Here is a 14,595-nt window from a genome sequence, read left to right as displayed (position 1 = left end):
TAAAACAAATATATTCACAAAAGGTTCTAAAGAATTTTTATTTACTTTTAATTATTTTTTTTAACAAAGCAAACTTAGTTAGCCTTGGAGAAGTAATCCTTAGACTTGACAGGGTCAGCAATCATGGTAGCATCACCCTTGTGCCAGTTGGCAGGGCAGACCTCACCATGTTCCTCAGTGAACTGGAAAGCATCAATGAGACGGAGAGTCTCATCGACGGAACGGCCAACAGGCAGATCGTTGATGGTGATCTGTCTGACGGTACCCTTGGGGTCGATGATGAAGAGACCACGGAGGGCAACACCATCCTCCTCAATGAGGACACCATAGTCACGGGAGAGGGAGTGGTTAGTGTCGGCAACAAGGGGGATATCAATCTGGCCGAGACCACCTTCCTTGCGAGCGACATTGGTCCAGGCAAGGAGAGAGTACTCAGAGTCAGTGGAAGCAAGGAGGACCTCAGCGTTGCGCTCCTTGAACTGGGCAGCAGCCTCGGAGAAGGCAATAATCTCAGTAGGGCAGACAAAGGTGAAAGCGAGAGGGAAGAAGCCGAGAACGACCCACTTGCCCTTGTATTGCTCGAGGGAAACTTCCTCAAAGAGACCGTTAACGACGGCAGTCTTAGTGAAAGAAGGAGCAGGGTGTCTAACAGTAGCGACCATTTTTGATTGTGATTTGTTTGTTTGTTAAGGGTAAAGAGGTATTTTTTTTTAAAGAAGGGTTATAGAAGAGGAAAGAAAAAAAAAAAAAAAAAAAAAGAAGGGGAAAAAGGGATTTGGTGGCCTTTTTATACTTGCGGAAAAAAGACCACCTTATAAGCTTATAAGCTATTACTTAAGGCAGGTCAACACGGGGGGAGGGAGAAGTGATGGAAATCAAAAGAACCAAAGAAAGTTACCGCCGCACCTTAACAGATGGGAATTTCAAGTTGGGCTACAATGCCCAATGTCCAATTCTGAGAGAATATATATATATAGAAAGGTAATTGATTTATGAAAAGGTTCCTTGATGGTTTTATTTAATTTATATACGAGATTAAAAAAATAAAAAAAAATAGCATTATAAGGTAGAAGAATTTGATTTTCCGTCTTGGGATTAAACCTTGTCATAATAACTCAATCAAACTCAGATAATAATAAATTATACGACCGAGTCGTTTTTCCGTTAGTCTTTTAACAAACTCAATTGATGTTGGCCGTTGGCAGTTGAAACAGGTAAGCCTATTTATATTTTAATGTTTTAAAAAAAAAAAGTTTTTATAATTCTTTTTATAATTTTCTATAATTTTGATAATTGTGATAATTTTGATAATTTTGATAATTTTGATAATTTTGATAATTTTGATAATTTTGATACGCACAAATGACTGGCTAGCGGGCTTTTATCGGCTGTCCGCTCTTTGTTGATTTCTGTATAATATTATTACATACAGATGCTTTTATTTATATATATAAATAACTATGTGAACCCTTTAAATATTATTCTAGCCCATTCAAATGATGTACCAGCTAGATTTCTATAAATATCTACAGGTAATTGTCATGTTTTATGAACCAATTGGTTTGTTATTGATTAATTACTATGATAATGATGATGATGATCTTAAAGTTGGACGGGTCTCTGCGAACAGTTGTGGGGGGGGGATGAAAAAAATGAAAAAAAGAAGAGTTTTGTTATTTTTGTTACACTTTGATTTTTTGTTACATTTTAATTTTTTATTATTTTTTCCCTACTCGTGTACATAAATGACTAAGCATTGTGTGCCTGGACCGCCAGATCAATTTGTCACCTCACGTGATCATTACTAAACAATATTTTGGTCTAGAACAATTTAAAGTTATTCTTCTACCTCCCTCCCCTTACACAGCAGTGTAATTACAAATAAATAAAGTCTAGACTTATAAGTTACCCGGCATTTTTAATTTTATCCATATCAAGAAGGATTCGAACCCGTTCCGAACCATAAAAATTTAGTATTTTTGAGTAGTCACATGATTTATTTTATTTTGTTTTTTTTATTTTTTTTATTTTATTTTATTTTTGTTTTTTTTTTTTACACAACCACCACTTTTGGCGCGTCACCACCACTACACTAAATTTTTTTTTTTTTTTTTTTTTTTAATTCCCGCCACGACATCTTCTTTTTATCAACAAACAGTTAAAAAGTTAATCAATCATAATAATCATCATCATCATCAACTCCACTTATTAATTTTCAAATTATATTAGAATACTTCTTTGACATTTCATCTTTTTGTTTTTTTTTATTTTTTTGGAAAAGGATTGGTCTTTTCATTGACAATCCCATATTCCTTCACCCTCTTTCTCCTCACTTCTTTACTCCTTTTTCCCCCCGTTTCTCAATGGGAGGATTGACCTCAACATTTCAACATTGTATAACTACCGCCACTTACCCACTTTCTCACTCACTCACTCACTCACTTAATATCCATTGACCTTCCCTAATTGTTTTTCTGTCTCCTCTCATGAACCCATCTCAAGCTGCAAACAATTACCACCAGGCAATGCAGGACGCCTCCCAGCTCCAACATCAATTGCAAATGGGCGGTCCTATCAATGCCCAGGCCATGTATCCTCTCCAGTTTCAAAAGTCTCAACAACAACAACAGCAACAGCAGCAACAGCAGCAACAGCAGCAACAGCAGCAGCAACAACAACAACAACAACAACAACAACAACAACAACAACAACAACAACAACAACAACAACAACAACAACAACAACAACAACAACAACCACAATCTCAGCAACATTCATCTCAGCTTTACTTTTCTCAACAACAGCAACAACAACAAAATGCTAATCTCGCTAACCTTCAACTACGACAGGCCGCCGGTTTAGGTGTTGCTACCTCCTCTCCAGTGGTTGCCGCTGTACCATCTGTAACTTCCCCAAACTCTGCCATCATCTCAACAACCACCTCCACAACAACTACAACTGCTACCGCTACACCAGGAAAACCTTCTGACCAGCAACAACAAGGCATACTTGCTCCTGAACCATTGGATCCTGCTCTTGCCAACTCACAGTTTTGGCAGCAACAAACCCAACTCGCCATTGCTTCTTCAAAGGCTACCCAATCTCATATTTATGCCCGTAATGCAGCTTTGGCCTCTCGCGCATCTCACGCACCTCAAGGTTCCCAGCCTCAGGTCCCCCTCACCATTTATGAACAAGCCATGCAATTTGTTGCCCAAAATATCCATGCCCATCACTTTGCTGCCCAAGCCGCTCATGCTGCTCATGCTTCAGGTTCAGGTGCCGCATCTTCTTCTTCGACTCATAGCTCAACGATTGCAGGGAGTGCAACAACAATAGTAGCACCCCATAATACCCAGAATGCTGCAAACAATAATAACAACAATTCTGGCTCTAGTGGAAGTACTAATCCTACTACAACTCCTAATACCGGAAATGCCATTAATACTACTGGTTCGGCCCCAACTACATCAGCAACAACAACCACAGTTACATCTACAACCACTACCACTACTACTACCACGTCTTCATCTTCTACAAATGAATCTTCTAGCGCCAGTGGAGCACCCTCAACTCCAAGCAAATCTTCTAGAATCTCTGCCTCTCTCACAGGCCTTCACCACATGAATCAGCGTAAAGAACAAATGGAAGATGAACGCCAACGTCAAATTAATGAGCAAGTTAAAAAACAATTTTGGACTGCAATTGATCTTTCTGGTCAAAGTCTTCCTAAGATTTCTCCCAAGCTCTTTAATTATGATTTTTTGCAAAAGCTCTACCTGGCTCATAATAGGCTCGAGTACCTGCCCTCATCCATCAAGCATCTCACACAACTTAAGATCCTTGACGTATCATCCAACCGCCTTACTTCCCTCCCTAATGAACTGGGCTTGTTGTACCATCTCCGCTATTTGTTCTTTTTCGATAATCAGATTCAACACTTACCTCTTCAGTTTGGTTCTCTTTTCCAGCTCGATTTTATGGGCATAGAAGGTAATCCTCTCGACAATGAAACACGCACCATTATGGCAACTGAGGGTACTCGTGCTGTGATTTTCAATCTTCGCGACAAGGCTCCCCGTGATGTTGATCCACCTCCTCGTGAATGGCGTGTGTTTGAAGGTAATGTTGTTTCGGTCGGTACTCTCCCCACTTCGTCGAGTGCAAAGAATTCGATTCTTAATAGTTTCAAGGACACTGAAAGCAACAATCATAATAATAATAATAATAATAATAATAATAATAATAATAATAATAACAACAACAATACATCAGTTAATACCTCTACAAATCCTGCGTCGGAATCTTTTACGGTGCTGAGTTACAATATTTTGTGTGATACATATGCAACCCCCTCTATGTATTCTTATACACCATCATGGGCCATTGAGTGGTCGTACCGGTCTAAGCACCTTCTTCAAGAACTGCAATACTACAATCCGGACATTATATGCTTGCAGGAGGTTGACCGATACAATTACGAAGCGTTGTTTGCGCCAACAATGCGCAAGCGAGGCTATGAAGCCCACTACATGCAAAAGACACGCAGTAAGCACAGTGATGTTGATGAAACCCGGGTGGACGGTTGTGCAACTTTTTACCGAGCCGACAAGTTCAAGCTTGTTGAGCGTGCTGGAGTTGAATTTGCACAAGCAGCTCGCGAGAATGCAGATCTGCGCAAGGGCCAGGATACTTTTAATCGATTTTTGAATCGTGACAATGTGGCTATGATTTTGGTGCTGGAGCATATTGAAAGCGGCCGACTATTGGTTGCTACCAATACGCACTTGCATTGGGATCCTGCGTATAAGGATGTCAAGGTAATGCAAATTGTCATTTTGCTCGAGGAGCTGGCAAAAGTGATAAAGCGATATGCTGGTAGTGGCCGTGATGGGAATAACAGTAGCAGCAGTAGTAGCAACAATAACAACAAAAGACATGCAGATATTAAGAATGTCCCTGCAATTATTTGCGGTGATTTTAATAGTACTGCGGATTCTGGTGTATGCTCGCTATTGTTGAGCGGCCATATTCGAGACCATGAGGATCTTGCAGGCCGGTCCTATGGCCGGTACTCTTCTGAAGGTACGTCGCACGACTTTTCCTTCAAGAGCTCTTATGAGGGGCTTAAGGATGAGCTTAAGTTTACCAACTTTACGCCTAACTTTGTTGAGGTGATTGATTACATTTTCTTTGCGGATCAGGCTCTGGAAGTGAAGGGTGCATTGGGTCCCATGGATATTGCTTACAGCTCGACTCACGTTGCTATTCCAGATGCTTCGCACCCATCAGATCACATTCCAATTATGGCTGAGTTTGCGTTTAAAAAGTTGCGTGAAAAGGCTCCATCTCACCCACCTGTAAATTTTAGTTCTATGTCACGTAAAACATAAAGAGAAAAAAAAATGAAAAAAAATGAAAAAAATGAAAAAAAAATAATAATAACAATAATAATAATAGATGAGTTGCTTCTGTTTTTGATTCTTTGGTGTAGTTTTTTCAAAAAAAAAAAAAAAAAAAAAAAAAAAAGGTGAATTGTGATTCAAATTCAAAAATACCAATTATTTCACGTGATTTTGGTTGCTTTTTCCGGAAATCTAATTGAAAAAAAAAATTCTTAAAAAACTCCTTAACTTGTTAAAACTCTCATCATTATTTACATATTACTACCACAAAGAACAAAAAAAAAATTATACCAATCTTTTGCTTTTTATCAAATTTACATTGTTTTTTTTAAACAAATGACTCGAGAAGAGATACAATCAGGGGTTTTTCCTCTTCGGAAATCAGCCCGGATTCGTGCACGCAGTCAAAGCAATGGGCCTATGAGTGTTACAAAAGAAGAAGAAGAAGAAGAAAGTGGGTATTTTTCTGGACAGCAAAACAAGAAGAAAAAAATCAAGAAGGAAGAAGAAGAAGAAGAAATAAAAAAAGAAGAAGATACCAAAGATGCAGATATTTTTTCTACAATAGAACAAAAATCTGGAATCAAGCATGAACATCTAGAGCATCTTGAAATTAAGATGGAAGAGATTGATGATCTACCTGGGATTACCAATACCAATATTAAGATAGAAGAAGCAAATGAAATCAAACAAGAAGAATCTCTTGAACTTTGTGATAGTCCACTTGCTGAGGAATATTCACTACGGCCTGTTAATCCATATGTGCCAGTGTTTAGCCGTGTTAAGTTTTTCGAGACATATCAAAGTGATAGTCCTGGGCCAGCAGGATGGCGAGAGATTTATGCACGGGTCAAGGAGATGCGGGCACATACAATAGCACCAGTGGATACCATGGGGTGCGAGCGACTTCCTGAGAAGATATATGAGGAAACATCCAAGGAGGGGGTTTCTCCTGCCATTCACCGGTTCCAGTTATTAGTGTCATTACTTCTTTCCTCGCAGACTAAAGATGCAGTTACGGCGGCAGCAGTTGCAGCTCTGCGCGCGGGACTAAGAATAGACCCAGCTACTGGGAGAGGAGGGTTGACTGTTGGTTCCGTTCTTATGACACCTGAGAGTGAGATTGATGGGTTAATTTGCAAGGTGGGGTTTCACAGGCGCAAAGCAGGGTACCTGTTACGAGTTGCGCAGCAGTTGCGAGAGAAGCACGGAGATGATATTCCAGAGACACTTGCAGGAATAGTGGGGTTACCTGGAGTTGGTCCCAAGATGGGGCATTTACTAGTTCAGCGGGCATGGGGCCGAGTAGAGGGGATTGGGGTGGATGTTCATGTTCACCGGTTGAGCAGGCAATGGGGGTGGGTAAAGAAAAAGAAGAATAGTGAGGAAGACAATGATGGGGATCCGGAGGCGACCCGAGCTGGGCTTGAGGAGTGGTTACCGCAAGGGTTATGGCTAGATATTAATCCGCAGCTTGTTGGGTTTGGGCAGACGTTGTGTCCTTCGAGGGGGAAGAGGTGTGGGGATTGTTTAATATCTGGGAGTGGGCTTTGTCGTGCGGATACTAATAAGGGTGGGGGTAGGGAAAAAAAGAATAAGAATAAGAATAAGAAGAATAATAAGAAAGGATTAACAAAGTTGGAATAAAAGAAATTTGTGGTTGATTGGTTTTTTATGAGTTGAAGTCCGAAGCCCGGAATTCCGAGATGAAATGGAGAAATGAGGGAAGAACCGAGCGAATCTTTTTTTAAGGGCCGAAAGGATGGTGATGATGGCGCTGTTTGAGAGGAGGAGGAGGAGAAGGACGTTTTTATTATTACATTTGAGATACCCCTAAAAAGGTACCAACCAGTCAGCCATCCACTCCATCGGTCAGAAGCAACACTAACAGCAGTAGCAGCAGCAGCAGCAGCAGCAGCAACACCAACAGTAGCGATTTAAGTGGTAGCAGCACCACTTAAACGCACCGCAAACTCATTGCTAAAATAAAAAAAAAAAGGCCTCGCGTGAAGATTCGGTAAGTTACGATGAAAAAAAAAAAAAATCAGAAAAAGAATTTTTGTTTTTATTAACGAGAGAGAGAGAGAATATATATAAAACGAAACTAAAGACGCGCGCGAAGATTTTTTTTTTTTATTATTTTTTTATTATTTTTTTATTATTTTTTTATTATTTTTTTATTATTTTTTTATTATTTTTATTCTTCCGAATATTTTTTTTTTTATTTAAAAAAAAACTATCAGCAGGAATATCTCAAGTTATCGCAAGATATCTTAAGATCAAAAAGATATCTCTCAAGATTTTAAGAAAAAAAATTTTAAAATTTTTAAATTTTAATTTTGAATTTGAATTTTACATTTGAATTTACATTTGAATTTACATTTGAATTTACATTTGAATTTACATTTGAATTTACATTTGAATTTTGGAAAAAAAAAAAAAAGTCTTTTATTTTTTTTATTTTTTGAAATAATTTTTGAGTGTTTCGTTATTTGGTCCGCGTGCATTAAATTGATTAAAAAAGAAGAAAAAAAATATTTCAACACAATTTTTTTTTTTTTTTTTAGTTTTTATTTTAAAAAGGAAATTTTCTCTTGACTTTTTTATTTTTATATTTTTTTTTCTTTCCTTTTTAACCTTCTTTTCTTTCTTTCTCTCTCTCTTTAACTCTCTTTTTCTTTTTTTTTTTTTCTTATCAATAAACCATTTCTTCTCAAATTACTTTACTATCACATTATATATCAAATACTAACTGCAATCATGAAAATCAGGAGCCTTTTCAAGAAAAAACAAGGGAACTCAGGGTCCCCAGTCGTCATCATTGACTCCTCGTCATACCAATCAACAACTTCTCCATCAACTTCTCCCTTCCAAGATGACTCAGATACTCTTGCTTCCTATTCTGCTCGCTCCTCAGGGTCGGATTCTGCTACTAGCTCATCTTCAACCGCAGCTACTGTCACTTCTATCGATCATCAAAAATCTTCTTCTTTACCACCACCACCACCTCCTCCTCATGTAAGCCCTCATAGACCAGGAAAAAGCGTCTGTAACGCACAAATCCATCAAATATCAACATCATCTCCATCGTCATCTCCATCTCCATCTCCATCTCCATCCCCATCCCCATCTCATTCAGCATCATCCACATTACAAATGCCTCCTATTCCACCAACTACTCATCATGGTGCTCCCATCACCACTACCCATTTAGCACGTCCACTCTCTCTACAACCCCAACAACAACAGCAGCAGCAGCAGCAGCAGCAGCAGCAACAACCTCCACGCCAGTCGTCCTCTTCCGCATCGTCCTCCTCTGCATCATCTTCTGTGTCATCAAACTCGGCCCATTCTTCCCAATTCTCCGCAACAACCTCCTTTGCGTCGACAAATCCTCCTTCGCCTTTTAAATCTGCACATCAAACAATATCCTCTCCAACAAGCCACAATGATTACCAGTTACCTTCAAATACAAATCCCTTTTCAAACGTTTATGAAATTCCCCTGCAGCAACCACAGCCGCAGCCTACATTCCCTATGGTGCCTTCGATATTACCTGTAAATGTTCACGATCCTCCTAAACAACAACAGCAATCCCAATCTCAATCTCAATCTCAATCTCAATCTCAATCTCAATCTCAATCTCAATCTCAATCTCAATCTCAATCTCAATCTCAATCTCAATCTCAATCTCAAACAAATAGCAAAAGCTTCTTGGCCTTCCCTAAACCGCATTATTTGCGAAACCCTCGTACTGGTCGTTACAGCTTAGATACCGAACGGCCGGTTCCTACTACTACTTTGAACTCCGCTTCCGTCAATACCCATAATACCACAACCATCACATCTACTACCCCTCTTGTAACCCCAGTTCCGCGTAGAACAACTAGTCCCGCAAATACCTCGTCAAATCGAAGCAGCAAATATTTCTTTAAATCGAAAAAGCCTGACTCTTCATTGACGTCGCCATCCCATACTTTAAACCAACCGCAGCAACAACCGCAGCAGAATCAGCAACAGCAGCAGCAGAACCACCAGCTACAACAACAACACAACCAAGCCACCTTCTCCTCACTCTCCGCACACTTTAAAAAACGTGCATCCACTTTTGGTCCGGACCTAGTTTCCCGCGCTCAGGGTGTCACCTCCAGTGTCGTCGCTCGCGCCACAGCTTCTTCCCCGGGGCCACCCGTAACTGCGCCGGCCGCAACCGCAGGCTCTAATACCCTCCCATCTTCCTCTTTTACTTCTTCTTCGGCTTCGGCTTCAACAAATCACGCTGGCTCTGCTGCTGGAATCACCTCTTCTTCTTTATCATCATCCTCTACTGATAAGTCAGATAAATTCGACCCCACGCCTGAATCATGGCCACCGCTGCGTCCATGGGTCCCTATCAACGAGCCCCTTTACAATGACTACGCCGCAACAAGGTTACCCCACGTTTCACTTTCCCCCACCGGAGACGACGACGAGTCAACAAACCTCCACCGTCTTCAAGGTTTTTCCGTCATGTCGTATAATATTCTTAGCAGTCTCTACTCAAACCGCCTCGAAAATACCGTTGCGCGTAAATTAGGATCCTCCTCTTCATCCACTTTTTCTTCCTCCCCTTCATCATTGGCCTCGCAGCAGGCAATGCGGTCTCGCCGCGAACGCATGACCCTTATCATGAAGGAAATCAAACACTACACTCCTGATATTTTGTGTTTGCAAGAAGTGGACGCCCAAGAGTACTACGGCCAGATGCACTACGACCTTGCTGACTATGACAGTATTTATGCTCCTAGGAACTCGCTCTATACTAGTGGCAGCGCCCGCCCACACTCAATGCTGCTTTCATCATCGCCACCCCCCATGCACTCACCTAGCGGTGGTTCTGGCCTCGGTTCCACTTCGATCCAGCCGCTAGTTGGCTCTGCAGCCAAAAACACGCTGCCCATCGAGGGGCCTGCTATTTTCTACAAAATGAGCCAGTTCCGCTTGCTTGAAAAACGTATCTTTAACTACGCAGATCTGACTCTCTATTACAAGTCTGCAGCCGCAGCGTCCAAACCTGAAACAGAAACGCTTGTTGACGAAGCAGGACTTGAAGCATTTGCAGCCGAACGAGACGTTCGTGAACGTGTGGCAGGCCGCTCCAATGTTGGCATTGTCGCTGTTTTGCGCCATGTCCCAAGCGGGCAAACCCTTATCGTTGCCAATACACAGCTTGTCCCTGATACTAAATTACCTCCTACAAAACTGGGCTCTAAAATCGCATCAGCTGTCCCGCAAACTTTGTCAGATGTACGCATGGTACAGGCAGCATTGTGCTTGGAACAAATTGAGTACTTTACACTCAAGTACACCTCGGCTGCCCCTAGGTCGTCGGCTGATAACGGTAACAAAGTTCCGGTGGTTCTCTGCGGTGATTTGAACTCAACCACTGCCTCTGGTGTTTATGATCTGATGGCAGCCCGTGGTAGACCCGTGTCAAAACTGAGTGATTGGCAAGGCCGCAAATACGCGCGTTTCACAGATGGTGTACACCCATGGCATACCAGTGAACGTCTGGGATTACGGTCTTCATACTTGGCTTGGGGGGGAGATGAGTTGGCTAAAAAGAAGAAAATAACAATTAAAAAGAAGATGGTTCCTATCATAGCTACACCTTCTCCTGTGACTGCTGCTGCTGCTGCTGCTTCTGTCGCTGAAATTCATCTGATGAGCAATAATCCCTTTAGCAGTTATGTCACGCCATCTCCTACGCCTCCTCCTGCACCTGTTGAGGTTGTAGAAGAAAAAGAAGAAGAGGAGGTTGTTCCGACCACAAAAATACCTTCCACATGCAGACATATTTTGCCGTATACCAAGATGAGTACTGCTGCTTCCGATGGAGGTACTCTTTCTGATTATATTTGGTACTCAACACCTACGCTGGCCGTGGCCGAGGTGCTTGGTCCGGACTCCAATCAGCGCAAGCGACTGGTTGAGGAGGACGAGGACTACACCGATGAGTACGTTTGGAATGAGAAGAATGGGTCTGCAAGTAATGGCAGCAGCAGTATTGGCAGCAACAACAATAACAACAACAATAACACTAATAGTAATAGTAATACGAATAATAAAAATGGGAAAGGTAAAGGGCACAAAACAAACAAGCATGTTCAACAAGAAGGTTTGGCTCAAGGACCTGCTATATATCCTTCGGATCATATTTGTCTTTTGACCCGATTTGCATTTAAAAACCAGCAATTTTAAAAAAAAATGAATATATATTTATTGATAAGAAAATGTGAAAACTTAACATACAAAAAAATCGAAAATATATATATATATTTAATATTGGATACCCTTTTAAATCTTTTGTTCAGTCTTTTTTCTTTTTTTTTCTTATCATCCCCCGCTTTTTTCTTTCTTTAATGTCGGATGAGATTTATTTTAATGATTTGTTTCATGCCTAATTACTAATTTTAAATAGAATTGACAAATATATATATATATATATTTAAAAAAAAAAAGCCCTGGAAAATGAAAGAATTGTTGAAATAATACTATTTTTATATGGTACTATTAATATACCAAAGGAAAGCTTTGGTATACTGGTGGTATACTATAAAGCTTATAATCCTTTGTTTTTGTACATACTAAGAAGGTGATGAGTTCTGGCTATTTCCTACCATCATCCCCTCAGTCCCTAGTTATTCCTTTGTGTAAGTAAATCATTTTCTATTTTTTTTCTTTCTTTTTTTTTAAGATTAAGTCTAAGGTTGTGAGGTTAAATTGGTTTTTAAAAGGTAAATGGAAAGAATTTATGCAGTTGAGACGACTCCAACTTTGTTGCTATGAAGAGGAAGTGAGTGACGTTAGAATTGTGATTTTTTACTGTTTGCCGGTTAAATATTTCTTGCAAAACTATCGTCATCTTGTTCAAACTTCTTTTCGAATACTATCAAAATAAAAAAAAATTAAAAAATTAAAAAAATTAAAAATAAATAAAAATAAATAAAGAAAAAAAGAAAAAAAAGAAAAGCCTGCCTATCAATACCCCCTTCTTTGATTATCTCAAATGATTCCAGCTTGTTGTTTGAATACCCCCTTAAACTCCTTTCCAAAGCATGTCTCACTGATACCTGCCTCTCTTGTACGCATAGCCGTTTGCTATTCCATACCTGTTTTTCTTGTATGGAAACTGGTTCTTCGGCCCACCCTCAACATTAGAACTTTCTCTCAAACTTCTCCCACTTTTAGGGCCATCCTGAAATTGTTATTGACTTGCCCGTCCCCTCTGTTTCTTTTCATTACCTTTACTCTTCTACTCTTGATACCTTGGGCTTATCTTGCCTTGGACTTGATATCAAATATCTACTGTACTCAGAAGGTTATTAAAAACATTCCAGTCTTTGATGGATTCTCACCAGGACCTAAAATATTACCTCTCATAGGAAACCTTTTCCAACTCGGACCCAGTGCTCCTCTCACTTACTGGACATGGAAATACCCTTCCTCAACTGACCCGTTACTTTCCACTGCCATTACTACCCCTCACAATACCCAAACTGCATACCTAGCCGATCCCCGCGTCGTGGCCTCTCTCGTAACCGGTACCCCTATCACGGGCCCACAGCCTACCCCCATTTTCCAGCTCAGACTGGGTGCCCGCCGTGTCGTTGTTGTCAATTCGTACGCGGCAGCCCGCCGTCTCTGGGCTACTCACTGGGCTCGCAACTGCTCGCGACCCGTCCTTCATACCTTTCATGCAGTTTTGGCTGCCCAAGGACAAGGTACAACCATTGGAACTACCCCTTATGGCCCGGATTGGCGGCGCATGAAGAGCGTAGCTGCACGTGCACTCAATGCACCCGCAGTGGCCGCATACATGCCCATTATTGAGCGTGAATCTAGTGCCTGCTTGGTCCGTGTTGCCAAAGCAGTAATTTTAATGGCTAAAGATGGATGTAGTGAGATTGACCTGAGTCCATTTTTTGAAACTTACGCTCTTAAAGTCTCGTTAGCAGTTGCATATGGAGTCCCTCCAAAAGACGATGACGGCATTTTACAAGAGATTATAGACGTGGAAAAACAAATTAACAAAATTCGAGCAGCGTTGCATTCTCTTGAAGATTACGTGCCGCTTACGCGTGTTGCTGGAGGTATTGGGGAGCTTGTGAAACGAACACTTAACACATTGAATCCTTCAATCAAGGCCGGAGTTGCTCCAATTGATCGTGAAACCGTGTTGTCCGTTCGAGCTCGTCGTGCAAAGTACATGGACACTCTTATGGCTCGGTTACGTCAAGGCTTGGCAGATAAAGACAATTCTTACCCTACATGTATTTTAGGGTCTGTACTAAAAGGAACCCCAGCTTTGACTCCGTCCCAACTCCAATCTGTGTGCCTGACTATGGTCTCAGCTGGTTTGGATACAATACCCGTTAATATTGTAAGTGCGATTGGGCATTTGGCTACAAAATACGGGCAACGCATTCAAGCTGAAGTATACACAGAAATCCAAGCCATGTGGGCAAAACGTGGCGGTGCACACGTCATGTGGGCAGCCTGGGGGATTGCATCTTTAAATACCCAATATGAGCCTCTAAATGCTGATGAGGAGATTGAAGAGTACCGTTCTGCATTACCATATCTTACAGCGCTTCTTTGGGAGAGTATGCGGCACACAAGCGCGCAGCCTATTAATCTTGCTCGCGAAACAGTGGCACCCATTGATGACTTTACAGAAGACGCAGATGGAAATAGTGTGCCTATACACATTGAAGCAGGCACCATGCTTGTTATGAACACACTTGCTGCCAACTTTGATTCAACGAGGTTCCCAGATCCATTTCGGTTTTCCCCCGAGAGGTATTTAGAGTGTATTGAGGGTGGATCCGACAATGAAGAAAAAAAGGTTATGCTAAAATGGCGAATTCGAGCTCAAGAAGGGACTGGGCTGCCGCACATGTCGTTTGGTGCAGGATCACGAATTTGCGCTGGATCCCGGTTGGCTGAACGTGAAATGTACGTTGCATTGATGAAGATTATAGCATGTTTCCATGTATCACCACCAGTTGATACGAGAAATGAAATGGAGACCAATGTGTGGACTCGCTTTAAAGCAGTGGACTCGTTGGTTGTTGAGCCCCCGGCGTTCCGGGTGCGACTCGCAGTCCGAGAAGAGGCTCGGAAATTTTTAAAAGAACTAATGATTTGA

General features: G+C 41.2%; 4 protein-coding genes across 4 annotated transcripts; 3 read left to right on the top strand and 1 right to left on the bottom strand.

Annotated features, from left to right (window-relative positions):
• Positions 1 to 74: 74 nt before the first annotated feature.
• SAPINGB_P001004 (uncharacterized protein) lies at positions 75 to 662 on the bottom strand (the record flags this gene model as incomplete). The annotated part of the gene is made up of 1 exon (XM_031995727.1): positions 75 to 662. One exon carries the CDS (start codon positions 660 to 662, stop codon positions 75 to 77), a length of 588 nt encoding a protein of 195 aa, XP_031851618.1.
• Positions 663 to 2,525: 1,863 nt separating this feature from the next.
• Positions 2,526 to 5,393, top strand: SAPINGB_P001003 (uncharacterized protein; the record flags this gene model as incomplete). Its single annotated transcript, XM_031995726.1, has 1 exon — positions 2,526 to 5,393. The coding sequence occupies one exon, from the start codon at positions 2,526 to 2,528 to the stop codon at positions 5,391 to 5,393; it is 2,868 nt and encodes a 955-aa protein (XP_031851617.1).
• A 348-nt stretch (positions 5,394 to 5,741) lies between these two features.
• SAPINGB_P001002 (uncharacterized protein) lies at positions 5,742 to 11,645 on the top strand (the record flags this gene model as incomplete). Its single annotated transcript, XM_031995725.1, has 2 exons — positions 5,742 to 6,898; positions 8,177 to 11,645. The coding sequence occupies 2 exons, from the start codon at positions 5,742 to 5,744 to the stop codon at positions 11,643 to 11,645; spliced, it is 4,626 nt and encodes a 1,541-aa protein (XP_031851616.1).
• Positions 11,646 to 12,453: 808 nt separating this feature from the next.
• On the top strand, positions 12,454 to 14,595 carry SAPINGB_P001001 (uncharacterized protein; the record flags this gene model as incomplete). The annotated part of the gene is made up of 1 exon (XM_031995724.1): positions 12,454 to 14,595. The coding sequence occupies one exon, from the start codon at positions 12,454 to 12,456 to the stop codon at positions 14,593 to 14,595; it is 2,142 nt and encodes a 713-aa protein (XP_031851615.1).

Source organism: Magnusiomyces paraingens, assembly GCF_902498895.1.
Source record: "Magnusiomyces paraingens strain CBS 517.90 genome assembly, contig: contig1, whole genome shotgun sequence".
Classification (NCBI taxonomy): domain Eukaryota; kingdom Fungi; phylum Ascomycota; class Dipodascomycetes; order Dipodascales; family Dipodascaceae; genus Magnusiomyces; species Magnusiomyces paraingens.
This window is presented reverse-complemented; position numbering and strand designations above follow the sequence as displayed.